This window comes from Dermochelys coriacea, chromosome 1 (assembly GCF_009764565.3).
Source record: "Dermochelys coriacea isolate rDerCor1 chromosome 1, rDerCor1.pri.v4, whole genome shotgun sequence".
NCBI lineage: Eukaryota > Metazoa > Chordata > Testudines > Dermochelyidae > Dermochelys > Dermochelys coriacea.
This window is the reverse complement of record NC_050068.2, coordinates 19654311-19676506: the sequence shown is the minus strand read 5'-3', so window position 1 is coordinate 19676506 and position 22196 is coordinate 19654311. Positions and strand designations below refer to the sequence as shown.

The following is a 22196-nucleotide window of genomic DNA, read 5'->3' as shown; positions in this document are numbered from 1 at the left end:
AATATTACATTTATTTAGAATATTAATTTTTAAGTTAAGATATGTAATTGCTTAAATAAATGTGTGTGTTTTTTTAGTGTATTTACCTGGTTATCAAAACATAGCACCAAATTTACTGTAAAGGCAACATGCTTACCAACAAATGAGATGCAGTTTCCTTAGAAAAATAAAGTACAAATGAAAAACATAATTAAAATTAGTGATTTAAATTGAGGTTTAAATTCATGATGAGAAATGCTGATATAAATCACTGTGATATAAATCAGTCCACCCTGCTGGGTATGGGGTGGAGGGGAGTGATCACCCTGTCCTTCCCTTATTGTTAAATGGGAGGGTGTATCCTCATGATATGGAAAGGAGGGAGAGGGTCTAAGCAAGAAATGGGTTTGAGAACTCCTGCTTCATGTGAGTGGGAGGGGGATTTGGCCCCCAGGACTTCCAGATCACTGAGACCAGCCAGAGGCTATAGTTCTCCCCACCATTGTCAGCACCACTTTGGTGAAGCTGTAAATACTTTAGTCTCCATCAAAATTTTGAATTGCCTCCTCCACTGAAGTATGGCCATCCCATGCTACTCCTTCCCCCTCACCCATGCAAACCCCAGAGATGTTAAAGAGGAATGAAGATGGATGCTACTACATCTCCCCCTTCCTTTTCTCTTCCCCCACCCAAGCAGCACAATCTTTCTTTTCTGTTGTCTCTCTCTCCCAGCTCCAGACATTTCTTCCATTTACTACTCCACAGCCAGCACCAGCTCTTCCAGTCTAAGCATCCTCTCTCCAGATGTGCAGCTTATCTCTCCTCCACCCCATGGGATGGATCTCCAAGGTCACATCCAATATATCAGCTCCCCACCATCCAAGGCAATTGTTCTTCTTGTGACAGCAGCTGCTGTAAGGCTGGCTAGTGTGTCCCCAGATGCAATAGGTGCTACAGGGAGAGGATTTAACATCTGCAAACACAGATGTAAGCTCCATCCGTGCAGTACTTAGGAGCCCTGTATATTAGGAGCCACATGGCATTGTTGTCACAGGAGAGAAGCAGAACTGCTGCTTCAAAGGAGGGGAGTGTCGATACTTATCTACAGCCTGGAGCTGAGCCCACCAACCTGCTGCACATTTCAAGAGCTTCTGCTTGGGTGGAGAGATCAGGTGCTGGGTAGAGGAAGGAAAAGAATACGTTTGTCCTACTCCATAAGCCCTCTTCTAGATGGGTTAGGGGTGGTGGTTGTTGTGTTAATTTAGATGGAATAAAGGGATCCAAAAAGTCAAAGGTGTTAAACCAGTCACTGTCCAACCTTAAATAGTTTTAAACAAGGTTTGGGATACAACCTTGGGAGCTTTCTTAGCTCCATGGTGAATGCCATTAAAATCTGTATACAAAAAAGAAGGGAAAAAAGTGAAAGCATTTGAAAGATAAAGTATTAAATAAGGCTTTCATTTTGGCTATATGCTGTTCCTTTTCCTTTAGCTGGAGAGAATTTTTGCAAGGAAAAAACCCCTTGTTTGACTGCCTTTTAGAAGGTACTAGATATGATGATAATTGCCCTTTCTGGGGAAAAGAGCAAAAGGTAGCTGAGATGGGTTAGTGCTGTTGTTAAAGTCTGATCCCATTACCTAAGAAGACAAACACACTAACAGGAGAGAGAAGAACAGCAAAGATAGAAAATGCAGCTTCTGTCTCTGGTGCTGACTCTCACTTGCAACCTCACTTCTGGAAAAACACAGGCACAAAGTGCCGTCTTATCTGCTACTCCACAATCTGGCAAGTTTGTGACAGGCAGGTCTTTTAATTGTCTTTCTAGTCATAGGTTTTCTGCAATATAGAAAAATATGCAGTCTTGGCCAGCTAATCCAGGTAGAAGGAGAAAGGAGAGAGCGAGAAAAGAGAAGAAATTGGGTGGAGAATATGCACTTGGTGTGAGAGGGCATGGTGACAAAAGTCTGACATCATAGGTGATATTTGGGATTTAGCCAGAAGAGGTGTCAGTGTCAGAGGGGTAGAGTATGGTCAGGATCAGGGTAACAAAGGTGTGGGATCCCAGGAGAAGGTGGGGGCAGCAGCCATGATGGTGAAGTTCACTCCAGTAGCCAATTTTACTTCCACAGTCTTTTATTAAGAACCCCAAAAGGGAGTGGGTGGAATAGCTCCTGCCCTCAGTATTTTGTCCACTAATTCTATCTAATTTCTGACACATCAATTTCCATTAACTGATGTATAGTTCTACATTTTTCTTGTTACTCATGGGGGAATTCTGTGCAAAAAAAAATAAAAATTCTGTGCACAATATTTTCAAATTCTGGAAAATTCTGCATGTATTTGTCAAAATAACACAATATAATCACACCAGTTTAAATTATTTTTGGTCATTTATTTTAAAATATACACACACTTGCTGACAGGTATCGATACAGACAACAAAAGAGATTCCGGAATTTTTTTTTTATAAATAGATTCCTTACTAGGCATATTAATACAGAACTCTGAGTAATCATTCATTTAAACTACAATACAGAACCATATTTCCCACACCCCCTCAGAAGCAGTGCAAAGGTTTGGGGGAGTCAGAGATAACGGAGGAGCTGAGGGAGAAGGAGGGGAATTGCTGGGAAGGAGTCTGGGTGTAAACTTGGAGGGTTGTTGGGTATGGATGGGAAAAGTATGGAACAGGTTTTTTGTGGGGCCGGGGAGGGATTGTTAGGGAGCTTCCCCAATGCAGACCCTGGCTGACCCATAGCCTCTCCCATTCAGTGAGGCACATCTGCCCCTGCACCTCCATGTCTGTCCCTGCATCCTCTGTTCACATGTATCCCTCCACTCCCACTCAGAGACCCACTTCCCCCATCCCATGTGATCCTGCACCCCTTCTCCTGTCCCCATGTGTCTCTGTGCCCCCACTCAGATCCCCCTAGCCCTACGTGACCCTGCACCCCCTTCCCCATCCCTTTGTATCCCTGCACATCCCTCCCTCCTGTGACCCTGCACCTCCACTCCCATTCAGCCCCTGTCCCAGTCTGTCCTTTCCCACTAGTCCTTATAAGCCCCTCTCTGACCCCCCCCCCAGCAACCCCACGCTGTCTGTCTCCCATAGCCTCTGCCTTCTGACCTGGCCCAACAGGCGCTGTGAAGAAGGTACTACAGGCTTTCTCTTCCCTAACTGGCTGGGAGTTGCTGCTCTGGTCTATTGCTACAGTGCCCTCTGATGGGCAAAAGGTGGAACTGCAGCAACTTTCCAGCTGAAGTTATTTTCTGTGCAAAAAGTTTAAATTATGCATGGCTCATTAATTATGCATATGTGAAGTGGCACAGATTTTACCCCAAGAGTATCTTGTTTACCAAGGATGATCTCAGTACAGTCTTTGAGTTATATCAATAGATCTGTGGTTTGATTTAGTCTTTCTGTCTTGCTTTTTTGCACGTTTTTCCATCAACATTTGTTATTATAAGTTATTGTGACATTTTATAAACTTTCACTCACTTTTGCAGTTGAACTCGCAATTAGAGTAAATTTTTAGGCCCAGTTATAACAACAGAGCACTGGCTGAATGAGAGAGCATGGGTATAGAGGGCCTAATTCAAAGTTAAATTAGGACTTTTCTCAGCTTGATATGAAGTCGTTCATGCTCTTTAAAATGTGACCTGGTGGGTGAAGCACTGGACTGGAGACTCAGGAGACCTGGGTTCTAATCCCAGCTCTGCCACTGGCCTGCTGGGTGACCTTGGGCAAGTCACTTTGCCTCATCTGTAAAAAGGATAATGGTACTTACCTCCTTTGTAAAGTGCTTTGAGATCTATTAATGAAAAATGCTTTATAAGAGATAGGTATTGAAACCTGAACTAGTTTCACTAGGCACATTCACAGTGTGTGGTAGAAGAAAATAAATATTATTGTGTACCTTAGAAACTTGATGGCGCAACTTACCCAGCTTAACACTACAGAAAACTATTTCAAGCAATGTTGATTTAGTTTGTAGAGAAGGTCACAAAAATTAAGGTGAAAGGTTTTTGCTGGAATTTGCTGGAATGGGAATGTTTGCGAAGACTGTTCCATTTTGCCAAATTTCCTCCGAAGTTCTGATGGAACCATATGCTCATGGCAGATTTCTGAACCCTGCCTGGTTTCCCGCTGCCTTGCCCAGCTGTTTCCTCAGGAGCCTACCTGGGGGGCTGCTGGGGAGCCTGGACTTCCATGGTCTGCAGCTCCAGGACAGATCATCATGGGGACTGCCTTTCAGGTGGGGAGCCAACTGTGTCCAGGGTCTAGGGCAGCCTGCCAGACAATGTGCCCCAGAGCCAGCCCTCCATCCTTTTTCATGAAGAATTTCAAATGTTTTGGTTTTGTTCCGAATCAGAACCCAACCAAATTCTGAAATAGTGAAATCTGTGAAACAGAACTCGTCTCTGCCCCAGCTCTATTTGCTTGGTTGGTTCTCACTTTTCCTGTGATCCACCAGATGGCAGCAGAGGGTTGTTGTTCTGCTCCAGATGGTACAAAATGACACAATTCATCTTCTGTTAATGGAATAAGTTACACTATTAAAACCAGTGTTGGCCATATTTTTATTTTAAAAATTAATTGAATGGAAGGTGTATAATATTTATGAAGCTTCTTTACAGCTATCGTTAGTCTCTTTAAATAAACTGTATGCCTGAAAACCATGTAATAAAAATCAGTGAATGCCATTCAAGAGGCTTTTGATATGTGATTCAGCTAGCGTCACTCCTGAAACTAGAAGCAAAAATTGAACAAAAGAGCAGTAGAAATTCTTCTTTATTTCAAAGTACAGCATAGTTGAATTAAATTGTAATGCTAGAGATAAGGTAGGAGATGTTTATCACATCAGATTATGCTGATGTTTTCTTAATACATGATGTTTAATAGTGGAAACTATTTCTCATATTATTCATTATATTTTTGTGAATTATTACTGAACAAAAAGCTCCCCTACTTTGCTTTGGTGCCCAAAGAATATATGAAAATATTCTTCATTCAAACCATACTTTCATCAGTGTAATGAAATAAATGCTTCATATGGTGTAGCTCAAATAATTACCTGTTAAATTAAACACATCAACACCAGCCCTGCTATTATTAAGAATAATAACTATACATTAGCATCTAGAAGCCCCCGCTGAAATCAAAGTCCCAGTGTGATAGGCTCTGTTCACAGCTATAGACTGTTTTTCCCCCACAAGAGCTTACAGTTTATATAGACAAGACAAGAATTATTATCCCCCCTTTTATAGGCATGGGAGTAAGGTGCACAGAAATTAAGTGATTTTTTCAAGGTCATACAGAAGTGAGTGACAAAAACAGGAATTGAACCACACTCCTTTGTCTTCGATCAGTGCCTTAACCACAACCACAGTTACTCTTGTCTAACCCTGTCTTTCTCCATCTTCATTAGCTCCAAATGCCTGAAAAAAGATGCACGATAGTGTGGGTGAAATATATATCTTATACCTTCTTTACTCTAGATCTGGCCCTTAAAATTCCACTTGACCCATAGAAAGGAATTGTGTTTTTTAAAAACAGGGACTCGGTGGTGTTTAATGGAAATCCCCTGCTGGGACACAAGAAATTTTGAGAACCAGATTTGTACAGCATATACTTTCTATATCAATCAATTTTGCTTATTTTTTCTTTTTTTCACACACAGCAAAATAATAATAATATATATCTAGAATTTTTCACTTATAAGACTTGTAACACTTTACAATGGTGGGTAAACACCATTTATTTATAGAGATGGAGTAACTGAGGCAAAGAAAAGGCACCTGAAGACTCAGGACTAGAACCCTGATTAATTGTCATCAATTTTGGTGTTTAATCAGATAGACTACAGCCATTCTTCGTATTGCTATGAACAGAATTGCTTTTCATGCACTACTGTAACTTATTATGCAAATGTATCTAGGAGTGTAGAAAAAATGCATTGTAACTGAGAAATAGCATGTGATTGTACTGTGTACAATACTGTGTCCAGTTTTGGTCACCAATGTATAGAAAGGATGCAGAGAAACTGGAAAGGATTGAGAGGTGAGCGACAAAGATGATCAAAAGGGTGGAATGTAAGCCATATGAGCAAAGGCTGAAGGAATTGGAAATGTTTAGTTTGGAAAAGAGGAGGTGGGGGGGGGGACATGATAGTGGTCTTCAAATACTTGAAATGCTGCCATTAAAAAGATGTGGACAAATTTTCTATCTTGCCACAAAGGGCAGGTCAAGAGGCAATGGGTTCAAACTACAGCATAGCAGATTTAGATTAAATCTCAGGAAAAACTTCCTAATGGTAAGAACAGTAGGACAGTGGAACAAACAGCCTAGGGAGGTTATGGAAACTCCTTCACTGGAGGTTTTCAAAAAGAGGCTGGATAGCCATCAGTCTTGGATGGTTTAAACACAACAAACCTTGCATCTTGGCAGGAGTTAGACTAGATGACCCTGGTGGTCCCTTCTAATCCTATGGTTCTATGATTCTATCTCATAATTAAAATGGTATTATAATGAATAAGCACACAGGCAGAGTCAAGGCTAAACATTTTAACCTTCATTACTGGAATTCCAAATGTTTGTGTATAGGTGTGCTTGATTTCTCAACTTTAACATAAGTTTTTAACTAATGTGGTGGGGTTGTTTGTTTTTTTTTAACCATAGGGTATAAAAGAAAAAAAATAGGATGTGTGAAGGATGGAAATGGAAACTGGCTGTGAAAAGGAACAAAGTATCACTCGTAGGTCTTTCAGCTTAAAACCACAAAGCAAAAACACTGACTGCACCTAGCTCCAGCCAGCAAGGTCGCTGTCATTGGGATAGAGTACAGCTGGGAGATTGAGATAGGGATAGAAACCACAATGCACAGGAGAAGGATGGCCATGTCCTGTGGTGGGATCTGGAGCAGATTGGATGAGATGTTTTAACGGGGAAGGTTGGAAGGAGTCACACCATTTCCTAAGCATACCATGGGCTTCCAACATGTAATGTAGAGTTATTGCTCGCCTCTTACAATGAGGGGCACAGGAGAGACAGGGAGGTGGAACTAGTGCTGTAACTTGGAGGAAAATTGTTTCCATCTCTCTCCATTGTCTTTCCTGAATTAATTGATTAAAATAAAATTAACTAGCTTCTATAAACCTTGTTTCTTTGCCTCTTGTTCTTAGTTAGCCCACTGGAATGATAGGAGGTCAAAGATGGGTGGATTCTTCCCATTCTTGCACTATCAGGATAAAACAACTTCAATTTGGGAGAAGGGGCTAGCAGGAACATACTGTAGGATTTGCTAGTAGCCTGCCTGTGGCGGTGGTAAATACCTGATACTTGAATGCTCATAATCCTGTACTGCACCTGGTCTGTTGTGCATTGCTAATCCTTGTAGGGGGGAGATAAATCCTTGCATTAATCAGCTTGTACCTTACTTTTCCTTCTAGACTAATAGATTTATTTGGGCATAAGCTTTCGTAGGTAAAAAACCCACTTCCAATTCATCTGAAGAAGTGGAGTTTTTTACCCATGAAAGCTTATGCCCAAATAAATCTGTTAGTCTTTAAGGTGCCACAGGACTCCTCGTTGTTTTTGTGGATACAGACTAACACGGCTACCCCTCTAATACTTCTCCTCTGTGTATTGTCCTGCTGCCATTTTATGAGATTTTTCTTTTCCCTCTGAACAGTTTAAACACTTTCCTCCTACACAGTTCCCTCTCACTTCTCCTCCTACACAGCTCCTACCTACCGTCTTTGCCACATCCATAACAAAAATAAAATATGCATTTTTTAAAAACTGTAGTTCACTGTAATTCCTGCTCTGTGATTTGTTGCATATTGAGCAAGGTAGAGTATAGATGTTTGGTGCTTATTTAAAATGTAGTTATGCATCCTTGTGCAGCAGATAGACTTGACCTTCAGCTACCTTTCCCCTGCCATGGTGCAACGGAGCATTCAGGTTTTCTAAGGAAAAGGCTGCATTTTGTTCATGGTGGAAGATTTAAAACTGCTAGTGAATTTTGTTGCCTAGTTAAAGGGGGAAAAAGGCAAATGCCATTTGGTTTTGCTTCAGATAATACATTTTCTAATTGCTACCATTACTGGAAATGTTTGAATCACCTAGGGCCAAATCATTTCCCTTGGGCAAACCCAGAATAGATGGACTTTGTGATGGGTTGCTCTTTGGGGCAGGAAATTCACTGGCCATGGAGCATCAGTTCAACTGCTTCATCATTGCTAGCGTAGTGGCTTTGGGGCTGGAGTAACCTCCATGCCAGACGTTCCTCCAGCATTTCAAGCAGGACATATTTGCAGATCCATTGGCCGTGCCCGTTAAATGCTTCTCCATGCTACTGTGGATGAAGCCCTGTCTAGAAGTCTGGCCTCTTAATTAGGGGAACCACTCTACTTCTGCAGCTTTATGGGCTTTTTTAAAAAAAACATTAAACAGGAATACTTATCCACTAGGGAAAATGCTAATTAGCCAATGTAGGCTGTAACCATGCAAAGTGTTTTGTATTTGTCACATCAGGTGGTGTATATTGTCATTGAGAAAAACAGCAATTTATAGACATAGTTGCTGTTCTTGCTACGGAGAAGAGTTAGCAAGTGTATGTTGAGTGATAATGGTAATTACACACATTCATCCCGGTGCAATGAGATGAGAATAAGGACTGGATGTAGTAGTCACGCAATAGAAACGGTCCTGACTGGGTCATTTCAACCTGGGGCTGGCTGTACTAGAAAATGTAGGGAATAGTCCTGCCCTGGCAGAGATGGACCAGATGATGGAGGAAAATAGGTCATGTTTAGCTCTAATTTGTGTAGCTGATGAGCAGACTGTTTTAAATTTAGTAAAGAAATGACGTTTCTGTTTACATTATACCCCAAAATAACTTTTCTTGTGAATTGTGTGCTCAAGAAAGGTTCTGGCTTGCCATCCCTGGAGCAGTAACTACTTTATATCTCCACAAAGCAGGCACAGCCATAAGCATGTGTAGTGCAAGATGCCTTTTAATGTCAATGTGGGGCTCTCGGAAACTGTGGTGAAGGGGTCAGATAAGTACCTAGACAGATTTTCAGTGCATCTTAATACATTGTCCCTGTGTGTTTTTATCATCCAGAGAGGAGAAAGAAGATGAGGAGTCAAGTTTGTAACAACAGCATATATTGACACTTTTAGCAGAATTTGAGGAACTATTTAAACCAAAGTCTGCAATAAAAAAGTTGATTGTGATGATTCAAAAAAAGTGCAAAAGGTGAGGTACCTCTTCCCCTAGGCAAGCAGCGAGGTGGAATAACTCTGTGTGACACAGGGCCATGGGCCATGTGTCTAATAAGTGGGCCCATAAACCAAGACTCCCAGGAGCATGTCAGGCAGGAGGTATAGCTAACTCCCCCAGCTGGTTAGTGTGCATGCTGTATGCTGTCAACAGTAAATGCTGGCTTGGCAGATGGTGGGCACAGACATTGCCTCTTCTCAGAGGAGCAGCAAATTTTGTTCCATGGCTCGGTGCTGTGAGCCGCCTTGCACCAATATGATTCCTTTGGCAGAGGACCCACCATGCAGCATGTCTGCTTTCCCTCGCTGTGTCACATGGGGCAGGGTTTGGCATATCCTGGGATTACAGCTATGTAAATTAATTTCCAAAGGAGGTCTGTTGGCATATGTTAGTATGTGTTTATTTTCATGAGATATAACTATTGTATTTGCCTACAAGGTGGTGAGTCAAGAGCAGATTGAAAGGAGCAAGATCAGCTCACTCACTCAGCATCCCTATGCAATTAGGAAGAGATGTTTAAAGGCAAAAAGGGCAGTTAGGCACCCAGCTTCCACTAAAAGTTAATAGCAGCCTCTGACACTAACAAATCCCACCACATTTCTGTTAGGTATGAGGCACCTCTGAATTAACGCCATCAAGTGGGTCTTCCCATCTGTCCTCATCAGGTCTCTCTCTTATTTATATTGCAAGCTCTTCGGGGCAGTAAGCATTTTGTTTTGAGCACATGATGAACATGTAATAAATAATACTAATAATCCTTATGAATAAGACGTGTCTTACTGCTAAGTAGGATTAGCTATCAAACCTGTGAGTTTTATGTCACGCAAAGTCAGTCCCCTGCAATCTCCTTTTGCCCTACCAGAGAGGCTTCAGTGAGTAGAAATGATCTTTCCAATGACACATTGCTTTCCTGATCATTGCCTAATGATCTAGGAGTAGTTCACATCCAATTCAGACAGTCTGAATTATCCAATATTATTATAAGATTGTCAGATAGAATTATGTCACCTCTGATATGTTGATGCATTTGCAGCAAGCTCTTCTCCCCTCAGTGTTCACAATTTTACTGTCCGGCTTGCAGTGAAGAGAGCATAAAAACATGAAAATCAAAATTGCTGCAGAAAAGTAATGGTCAGGATGAGATGGCTGCAATTCTGGGATTTGTTAATTGCAAGACCTGATCCCGTTTGGATTTTTGGGCCTTACTGAGACAGATTCACTAGTTAGTTCTTATCGGCTCTAAAATACATGCTAATTTGCTGAACTTGAGACTGGGGAGCTACTCAGATCATCCATTTCACATAGCTCTAACTTTTATAGCCAAAAAAATGAAACACCTATGGCAGTTTTAGTATAAAAATTCAGCATTTATCATTATGTATAGACATGAACATGGGCAAGTAGACACATAAATCTGAGTGCCAATGACCACCCCAATCAGCCCAGGTTGGTAATGACACCAGCTGATGGCTATCTTGCTACTGTAGTTTTGAAAAGGTCACAGCATTATGTTCTCTGTTAACATGGGAAGATGTGAGGACTATCAATTGGAGATTAGAGAGGGGAGTGGGGTTGACCGGAAAATAATTCTGTTTTTATGAAAAAATTGCGATTTTGAAATTTGTTTTATTCTAAAGCAGAATGAAAATAAGACTTTTCAAAATATTTTGTGAAAAAACCATGAGCGAGAGAGAGAGAGAGAGATCCACCCCAGAATAGCCAATAGCTTCTGGTTTGGGATATGTTGAAAACCACACCTCCTACTGTAGTCAGTAGGAATGACGGGCACTAGGTACTGAATCTAGGTGACTAGGGTCACGCATCCATAATTAGAGGCCACTTCTGAAAATGTGGTCCTCAGTGACTTGCCCAGCACTGCCAGAGCTGGGAGAAGAAACCAGGGTTCCAGAGTCCCAGCTAGAACTGGTAGAAAAATGCTGTTTTGTTAAAAACCAAAATGTTTCATGGATATGTATTGGTTTTGACGAAAATTTTATAGGGAAGGTCCACAGTGGAATTTTGAGAGAGAAAGAAAGAGAGACCCCAGAATAGCCAATAGCCTGGTTGTTATGACGCTCACCACAGGCAGGGAAAACCCAGGTAACATTCCCACTCTGAAAATGTGAACGTTATCCTCTCTTTTCCTCAGTTTACCCATCAGTAAGGAGGGTATAACAATGCTAGTTATATAAGCTGAGTTAGGCCAGTGCTTGAATGCATTTGTAAACCCACCTGACAATTAGAACAGGCTAAAGAATGTATTTTTATGTTCTCCATTTTAACACAAATTCTTTTTACATTCTCTCTTATTAATTAATTGATTTTGATTGATTATTGAAAATGAATGAATGTTAGTGATAAAGAGCATTTATTTATATTTATTTAGCACATTAGTTAATAAGTATTGACCTGTGCTATTAGCTACAGTGCTTATCATATATGCTTTTTTAAATTAGTATTTAAATTTGGTAACAGTTGGCTTAATATAAAAATACAGCATCTAATCACTACATCTAGACATTTGCAACTAAATAAAGAACTAAGAATGCTCTTGATCACTTCATGGTCACCGGATCAAACCCATTCTAGGTTAGTAATAGCACCAGCTGATGGCTGTTTAGGACCTGTGTTCAGGCCCAGTTCCAACAATCAGATGTGCACAATTCAAAACCCACTTGTGGGCTCGGGTTTGAGGCACGTTGGCTGGGCATCGGGAAGCTTGCAGTGTCACTGCTCATGCCAGAACTGTTGTATGGATAACTAAATTACTTCAGTCTCCAAGGTTGTCAATCAGTCACCATTCACAGATGTCACGTTCACATGGAAAATAACTGATAGCAATAGGAGGTGTTTCCCTGCAGTTTGGTAACAGGAAGAAAATATGCCTTTGCCTAAGGTTACAGGGGCAAGGGGCATGGTTTGGAATGATTTACGTCATCTGTCTCTAAGATATAGTTAGTTGTTAAGGATGTGGGGAATTTCCCTGACTATAAAGGAAAACTTGCAAAAATCCAGTTTACTTATGTTATTTTATTCTGAATATTCTAGCTTCCTCTGATGCCACTAGTATTTTGGCACCACATTCAGGTGACTCAGTCTCATCATAAAAGTTAGAGATGGGAAATGAACTGTTAAGTCCTTCAGCTCCTTCCCCAGCAGTACTGCTTGTTCCTCGGTGAGAGGAAATTCTGCGTCTGGAAGGGCCAGCTCATTGGAGCATACAGACTGGCTGACTAGAGCTAGGAGCTATAACTCAAAGTAACCCAGACCTGAAAAATTCAAAAATCACTGAAACAAGTGGTCCATAAAAAGAGATGGGACAGGAGCAGGGTGAAGAGAGGAGCAGACACAGTAATATTATTATTGTTTCTGGTAGTTCCCACAATGTACTAGACACTGTACAAGCCCAGAATCATGCAAGGTCCTGAACCGAAGAAGCTTCCATCCAAAAAGAGAGGATGAGGGCACAGAAAAGAGAATAAATTAACTGGAGAAGTGAGAAAATGAGAGGGCAACAGAAAGAAAGGGAAGTGCGGGTGAGAATGTAAGTGGAAGAAAGTGGAGAGGTTGGGAAAGAAAGTGGAGTAGAAAGATCTTTCCCTCCCATGAATTCTCCCCTCTTTTTGACTTCCAAGCAGCCTTTTTCATGCAAGAGACAGAACCTTGCTTTGTAACTCAAATAGAAGGGATGCTGTAGCAGAGGGAACTTTGGTGCCCCTTGGTTGTGGTGGTTCTTGCAGTTTTTTGAGCCATCCAGGTGCTGTGTTGGCTAAATGGGTGCTGCTCTTTTATGTTTGCTTGAAGACTTTTTCAGATATTCAGCCTGAAGATAACTGTCTTGTCATTGTTTTCCAAAAAGAGCTTTTCAATATTTAAGGCTGTTGTAGCTCAGCAAAGGGCTGTTATTTGGTAGCGTGTGTGCTTTAGGTAGAATTCCTGTACCTACCTCTTTCTATTAAATATAAAAAGTGTCATAGGAATACACATTATTATGTAGAATCATCATGTAACTTTCCCAGTCTCTTCCCTTTGCACATTTAAACGTAGATGCGGTAAGATAGGCATAGCCCTATATCTCCCACAGCTCCAGAGGATTTGTGCTGCACACTCCCCTCTCTGTGAGCAGCCATGTCCCTGAGGGAAGCAATTACCATAGGGTGCTAGGAAGAAATGCAGTTATGCTTAGCGGGGCTGCAAGAGGAGATGGGCAGTGCCCTCCTTTGGTGTACAGAACAGGGCCCTGAGAGTTAAGTTTTGTTCTGAGTTGTCTTGTCTCATCTTCCATCACTCAAACTATTTTTTTCACCGGTTCAACAAACCAAAGAACCACAATTTGAAAAATTTGCTCTATTGTTCCAGCATGAAAGTGTGCAGTTTCCTTACCACTTGATTATCCCTGTAAAAAGCATCATGCAATGTTACTGACAGATAAAAGAAGGAAAAAAAGCAGGCTTTTGTTTTCCCTTCAGAGAAGGCAGCATGTTTCTCTTTTCCTTTACAGCTTCCCCAGGGACTCTGAGTGTTCCTTTAATTGCTGTACAAACCCAAAATAAAGGTAGCTTTGATACCATAGATTACTCCTCTGGTCTTTGAATTTGAATGACCTACATACAAATCAGGCTTAGGCTAGCACAAGAAGAAAAGACATTCAAAGACTTTAATTTGTGCAATTCAGGGTTGAGCATAATAATACATGCTATTTGATTAAATATCTTGGAAAAAATGTAAAAGTTTATGGTCTGTCCAAGTATAATGATTTTACCTTCCTGTATTAATACCAGATCTGTTCGGGCCTGATTCAGTGGTCATTGAAGTTAGGAAAGCGCTGACTTAAATATGGTTTGCATTGGTCCTTAAAGAGTAGTGCCTAAAATTCCAGCTACTGTGTTTAATTTGTATAATTTGCAGCAGGGCTAGGTGTGTAGTTAAGAAAAAATTAGGTTGCTCAAAATCAGGCATTTTATGCAGTTTTCCAAATCTCAGATGAAGTTTTGTTCTTGGATTTTTGAATCCTAATCTTTCATTACATTGTTGTCTTTTTTCGGTTGTCTTTCTACTCTCCTTTCGCCACAGCATGCAGAAGAGAGAGACAGCTGTATACGCTGCAGGCTTTTCTGATTTCCATTATGTCAAATTCATTTTGGAATTAGGCATCAGAAATTGTGCAGTCAAACTCATTCTGGAGTTGGGCATCAGGATTGCTCAGTCAAGCTCAGGGCAACAGTGCTTTTTTGTAAGTCCCATGTTATAAAAGAAAATAACCAAGTGGCACCTTCAGAGTGCCTTAAACTCGCTCTGCACTCACCCACAATCACACTCATACACTTTTATATACGTGACTAGTGTTCAGTTCATTTGTATTGTATTGTTCACACCCGGCATAGCATTCTAGGTTCTTAACACCTAAGTATTTAAACAAATTTAAATTGGAAATTGAAAATAGGTTTCACAATTTGCAATTAAATAATGGTGTCATACAAAAATGTTGCTATACACAATTGTCTTAATAAGATAACATGGAAAAAGAGGCAGGGCCCGCATAAGTTGCAGGGGCAAAGGTAAGGGCATGAGCTGTTTTTACACCCTCATGATGTCAATCCAAAATATCCTGTTCTTTCTGACCTAGTAGGGTGAGATGTTAAATGGAAGTGGTGTATTCCTCATCGCTTAGCGTCTTTAATCATGATTGGTTGCCTTTAGAAAAAAAATATGCTCTTGTTCAGTCACAAGTTATTGAGCTTGTTAGTGTTCACTTGCGTGGTAGGAAAGAATATTTCCCTCCACTACTTTAATTGAGTGGAATTCTACAGCCCATATTATGCATAGTGAGGTCAGACTAGATGATCATAAAGGTTTGTTCTGACTTTAAGATCTATAAATCTGTGTAAGGTTTCAGCAGCTCAGAAAAAAAAATAAAGACCCAGTGCATTTAGTATTTTAAAATGTCAAAAATAAAACCTTGAAATCATTCTGTCCACCCACAGGCAGCTAGTGCAGAGAGCAAATCAGTGTATACACAGAATTCATTCCACCCACCTTGATAACAAATGCATGACTGCATTCTACACCGGTTGATCTGTGGGGGATAGATCATCTTTTTGGTTAGCCCAGTGTAAAGTAGTCCATTGAAGGAGTTCAATGTATCTCTCTTAATTTGTCTAATCCTACCTAATCTAGTCTGTCTCCTGGGTTCTTGTCTATCATTGTAATATCTAGAGGCTATAAAAATAGACTTACATATAGTTTAGCCAATAATATACCTGCCCTTGTTATCCTGAAGCCACCCACTTAACCTGGCATATCTAACTCTTTTCATTCTCCACAATGTAAATGCAGGAAATGTATTTCTGATGCACAGCTACAAATCAGGGAATAACAAATGCACAACTACAAAATGGGGAATAACTGTCTAAGTAGTAGCACTGCTCAAAAGGATGTGAGGGTTATAGTGAACCACAAACTGAATATGAGTCATCAATGTGATGCAGCTGCAAAAAAAAGCTAATATGATTTTGTAGTGTATTAACAGGAGCCATGAATGTAAGACACAGAAGGTAATTGTCTCACTCTACTCAGCAATGGTGAAGCCTCAGCTGGAGTACTGTGTCCAATTCTGGGCACCACAATTTAGAAAAGATGTGGACAAATTAGAAGGAGTCCAGAGGAGAGCACCAAAAATGATAAAAGATTTAGAAAACCTGACTGATGAGGAAAGGTTGAAAAAGATGGATCGTGTTTAGTCTTGAGAAGAGAAGACGGAGGGATGACCTGATAACAATCTTCCAATACGTTAAGGGCTGTTATAAAGCAGCTTGTGATCAGTTGTTCTCCATGTTCATTGAAGGTATAAATGGCTTAATCTGCAGCAAGGAAGATTTAGGTTAGATATTAGGAAAAACTTTCTAATTGTAAGGGTAGTTAAGATCTGGAATAAGCTTCCAAGGCAGGTCATGGAGTCCCCATCACTGGAAATGTTTAAAACAAGTTGGGCAAAACCGATCGGAGTGGTCTAGGTTTACTTGGTCCTGTCACAGCACAGGGGGCTGGATTTGATGAGCTCCCTTCCAGCACTACTTTTCTGTAATTCTATGAATGCTTCTGTATGTAGGTAGGTTTGCATCAGTCTCTGAAAATGGTCAGATGTGGGTTCACTCTGTTGTACTCCGATAGGAGGTTCCACAGACCAGTAGTCAATCTCACCCAGTTTGTGGGCATCCTGTCCTGAGTTTTAAAAATGTCCTCTGAAACTTGAGATAATAAACAATATCGCTTGGTATAATCTGTAAAGGTAGCTGTGATGGGGTTCCCGGGGTGCAACTTTGATCTTGGGACAGCTGAACCCTCTGTCCCACCAACATTGTGATGCTGTGTCAAGCCACAAACCTCTAGCAGGTACTGCACTTACACAGACATCCGCAGGCAGGAACACACCCAGCTGAGTTACATGAATGATCTCTCAGCCATCCATGCACCACCAATAGGGAAACTCCAGCCAGTTACCCCCAGTTCTCCAGCCTTGCACCCCAGCACTGTACCGTCTTGCACTGGTCAGAAACCTGGCCAGTTTAAGTTCATTACACAGTCCGCCCCATCCTCAATGTGGAGAGGACATACACTAGCCTTGGTAAAACTGAGCTGAGATATCCTAAGCACTTCAACCAAAACACATCGTTTTAGTTGAAATATAAATAAGTTGAAATAACTTTAGTTATTTAGTTGAGTTGAAATAAAATATAAATATAATTTTAGTATAAAATGTAAAATAGATTTATTAACTACGGAAAGATAGATTTTAAGTGATTATAAGTAGCAAGCATAAAGATGAAAGTTGGTTACTTAAGAAATAAAAATAAGTTCTCAGCCTGGGTTTTACAAACTAAACAGGAATTGAATCAAGCAGTGTCTCACCCTAACCGATGGTGCAAGCAGGTTAAAGATCCTGGAACTCTTTCCCAGCCTGGGACCACTCTCCCCAATTCAAAGTCTTTGTCCTCCAGACATTCCTCCAGGTGTTGAGTTGGAGGGAAGGAAGGAGAGGCCAAGTGATGATGTCACTTTCCCTGTTTTATAGCTTCTTCTAGCTTGCTGGAAAGATCTTTTGATGTAATGTGTGTGTCCGCCCCCATTGGTCAAGCAGTCTCCATTGTCTACATGCTGTCTTTGAGAAGTCCTCTGGGCTGGCCCTTGGGAGAGTGGATTCCCTTTAATGGGCCATCATCATGTCTGGCTACTCCATTGTTGTACGTGAAAGGCTGATTGTGGGTGTTCCCAACCTCACAACATATATCAGTAACATATACGGCAGTGATTCATAACCTCACATATAATGATAGCACATACAATCCAACAGGATATTAATGTTCAACGGATCAAGACTTTTAAAATGATACCTCACAAGGTACACTTTGTACAAAACATATGCTAATTATATGACAGTGGTGAATATGGGGATTCCAGGGTGCCACTGTAAAATAGAGTGTCACAGTAGCCACCAAATCACACATCGCAAAAATCCCATAGACTGCCTAAGAGATCTGAAGGATATTGGAGTAAAAACAGCTTAAAACTTTTAGACCAAAAATCTTAGAAAAATAGGTGTTGTTGAAAACAATTTTTTGAGGGAAAACAATATTTTTGACAAATATTTTGCATTTTCATTTTTTAAAACATAACTTAGAGTTTTGTTTTCAGATTTTTGGTTTTATTATTATTTTTTCCCCAGGAATAATAGGTTTTTTTCCTTTGTCATGAAAAAAATATGGGAAGAAAAAAATAATTTCCCAACCAGCTCTAATAGGAACCTGTGTGGATCTGTATGGAAGAGCACAGATAATCACAGTACAGGCTAGTGAAAATATATACACTCTCATCATCTGAGACCCTGTCAGATACAGTTTGATCTAAAATAGATCAACGTGTTCCTGCTCACAGCCTAACATTTCTTAAAGTTGTTAAACCGTTCTTTATCATAGTCTGATCTGCTTAATCAGAAACTGCAGGTAGGGTCAATATCAACAACAGTATTAGGAACTATTTTTTTTTAATTGTTGCAAACAACTAAGTTGTTACTCAGAGAATAAATCTTAGTCCTCAGTGGGTTCATCATACAAATAATTATTGTCCATGTGTTCCTGTAGCTCTTTTATTATTACTTTTTCTAAGATCAATGATAGCAAGTTGGAAACTTGTCTGTTTTCAAATATAATATAGTCAAAGCAAAGTTGTCTTAAATTTCTCTGCTATTATTTGTAAACTTTTATGGCATCAAATTAATCCCTAGTCTAACTCCACTGAAGTTAATCAATAAACCCCACAAATCCAATGTGTCCCTTCCTTTTTGTTGTCAGAGAGAGCCTTGAAACATAAACCAGAGGTAAGCAATCAGCAGGGTTATAAGTTTGAAACTCACATGCTGTGCATTGCCCTTTTGCCAATGAAACCCACAGCTTTAGTCTCTTCAATTTATGGAATAGTCTCAAATCAAAGTGCAGCTCTGGGGGACTGGAGCCACGTGGGCTTCTGTTGATGATGCTAGGACCACTTCAGGCATGTTAGCCTGAGCAGCTGCTGCTGAGCCACTTTTCTAGTAAGTAGTCATGATCTTGCCCAAAAATGGGCATCTCAGTACCGTGGAAGGCTGCATGGTCCCATGAACTAAGCAAGACATAAGGAAATCCCTGTCTTTTAATACCAGGTCTGCTAGTGACATCCTCTGTGGCCTGTGTCAAGTCACTTAACCTCTGTGCCTCAATTTTCTGATCTGTGTACTGAAGATAACCTCTCAATGGTGATGTGACTACTGATTAGTTAATGTCTGCAGAATGTTCTGTAAGAGCAAATGAGTAGTAGTATTTGTGATTCATTATTTGATTTGCTTTATTAGCTTCCCTAGTGGACGTTACAAAGATTTGGGGATACGCAAAGAAACATCTCAGTGACACTCCCTAGACTCTTCAGGGTGGTCTTATATTTAATGATTGGAAGTGGGTGGGGTATAAAATTATTTTACAGGCTCACATCAAAATGCCAAAATCAAGTTTGCCAACTCTGTCCTGGATATGCCGAGGACTGTGTGGGGAAAAAAGAACTGTGCCACTGAGCAGAAGAGAGTTTTTCTTCTTCCTTTCACAGTCAGCACAAAGTTGCTTTCAGCAGCCTCAGAGCTATTCACCCTTCTCCCGTACTGTCCGTGACCTGGCACTTACTTGGCTCATCTTCCCATGTTTGCTTGCCCCAAGAGCATTTGCTTGACTTCCTCATGATAGTTGCTGACAAAGCATGCATCACCAACTAGCTCTGTACATGAAACAGGTTTGAAGTGTCCACAAACCTTTAGAGCTGGATTCTCTGGTCGGCTAAGTTCACGTTACACTGCTTATGCAACCCAAAGTGACGTTAGACTAGTGGAGAAACCCCCGTGGAAAATCTCCAGTCTGTGTAAAGATGGCAGAGGTAGCTAGGCTGCCTCCGGCACCTATGCTACCACCTCCCTCCTGCACCTGAACTGCCCAGCGCGCACGATGGGAAAGAGGCATTTTGGGAACAGGCAGGAGGCATTCAGGGTTGGGGTATGGTAGAGCGAGGCGGCTCTGCAGCAGACGCTCTGCTTATAGGATGTCTCCCATCAGTGAAGCAAATTGAAGCTGCCCCGTGCAGGTTAGATTTATACCAGGGCTGCAAGAGCAGGATCAGTGTGTCCCAGTTGGGTTTCTGTCAGGACTCCCTCTCCGCTGTGCTCAGGCACAGTAAAGAATTGAACCTTCAAACCCTATAAAGCCAAGTTAAAATTGGTCAAGATTTTAAATAAAAAGTTTAAGAAAAATGTGAACTTAAGAGAGCAGAAAACAAGATAGGCAGCTGTCTCAAATGAACGTAATGAAGATCAGTGTTATACATAACGTAATACAGATCAGTGTGTTATAAACACAATGTACAGTAGTCTGATCCAGTGGTAAAGGATCTTGGTCAATCATAAGTAGCTTCATATAAGTCTATTATAATTTATGTCTTTGTTCTTGAACACTGGTGACATGATTTCCCACCCCCATGCCCTTTCCCAAGTATTAAAACAGATTCTCCATGGCTTTCCATCCATTATGAAGCAAGTTCAGATGGTTCGTTTTTGTTTTCATTTCTCCTGCAGGTGAATGGCATTGATCTTCGGGGTGCTACCCATGAGCAGGCTGCAGCTGCACTAAAAGGAGCAGGGCAGATAGTAACAATCATAGCACAATACCAGCCGGACGGTAAGTCAATGAACTAATTTACTGTCCAATTAAGAAGTGCTGTTGGGTTTCATCTGATGTTCTTTGGCTGGAAGAATAATGTCATCTACCTTGCAAGACTTCAAGATTAGGAAAAGCAATAAAATTGGGAAAAAGTGGAGATAAGAACCATGCAGAAAAAAACAGTGGTGGTTTGGCACCCTGTGTGTGATGACTTATGTGGACTTATTCCACTACCTGGTGGATGAAGAGGTGTCCTCCTCACACTAACTGTCCTCAAAAGTGGCACTCATGGGACCTCTTGCTGATAGTCTCAGGGATACCAAGGGCTGAATAGACATGGAGAGTGAAGTACCTTTTCACCCTTAGAAAGTGGTTTCTCCATGTGAGAACTGAGACACACTGGTCAGCCAGTTGTATTTCTGTGCTGTATCTTTTTGGTGGCTAAACTGAGGACTTCAGTCACCAGGCTTTATCAAGCTGCCACTTTTCATAAATAATAAATTCTCACTCACTCCCTTTCTCATGCTCTGACTCAGACGCTTCCCCCCCCAAGTTAAAATTAAAACAGAAAATGTGCAATTAAGACAGATACCAATGGAAAGAGATGAGGTAAGGAGAAAAAGAGAGGGGAATTAGAAGCAAACAAAATTTCAAATATTATACTTTATTACATACATGAAGTAATTTGTGTGTGTGTGTATATATATATATATACAGTATATAGATCTAGATAAATTTCAGATCAAGGAAGAAGGGGTAAAATAATTGTATTACAGAAAGTTCTTGACAGAAGATTTTGGTTCCCATTAGTTGCGGCAGTCTTGTTTATCTCTTCCAGTTTAATAAGAACATAAATATCAATTTAGACTGTTATTACAGAAAGTCGCAAGTAAAATTGCAGCTCTTGATTTTTTGGATGGTAAACAATAGTGCGTAATGTGCCAGTTTCTGAGCAGACAGCTGATGATCAGCAATTAAAATGGAGGAAAGAGTTAATGCTTCAATAAGTTAATAATCATGTAGTAAAGAAAAGAGTATAAAATACATAGCTGTTGTGATATTATAAACTGACCCTCTAACCTACGGTTGCAGTCCAAAGTAAAAAAGGAGGTAATAGCGGTGAATGGGTTCAGAGTTCTCACTTGGTTTGATCTGAGCATTCAAATGTTTATCTGAACCTTATATGAACTCCGAAGCATTTTTGAGTATTTAGAGTTGCCTGGAAATCTTATGTAAGTGGGTTCCATTGCAAGATTTCTAGAGCTTGCCATCAGGCTGAATAGCTTTTATCTTGTTGTTAAAGCATTTTCACTTCTCATCTTGCCTGGAACTAGGAAATGCAGACACTAGCAAAAATAAAACATAATGTGTGGGTGAGTAAACTCCTTTCCCCAACTCTTCTCCTTTCTTGCTCTTTCTTTTACACACACACACACACACACACACACACACACACACACACACACACCTTTTTTTATTTCCCTTACCTCTCTGAGGCAGAAATAGACAAATTAGCATGGGACAAAGTTTTGAAAGATAAAAGCAGAGGTGGGGAGGGAAGAAGAAAAGTGAGGACAAAATTGGAACTAAAAATACAAGAAATAAAAAGATGAGGTGGGCCATCTTGAGCTGGGTGACATTTTTTGGACGAATGGTTTATTTGCTGAAAAATGCAGTTTTGGTCAACCCAAAGCTATTGCAA

At 40.6% G+C, this 22196-nt stretch overlaps 1 protein-coding gene across 1 annotated transcript in view; it reads left to right on the top strand.

Annotated features, from left to right (window-relative positions):
- DLG2 (discs large MAGUK scaffold protein 2) overlaps positions 1-22196 on the top strand; it is a 1500569-nt gene that overhangs the window by 1202300 nt on the left and 276073 nt on the right. Inside the window, 1 exon segment of the mRNA XM_043504108.1 lies at positions 20410-20512. Coding sequence (XP_043360043.1) covers positions 20410-20512 — 103 coding nt within the window.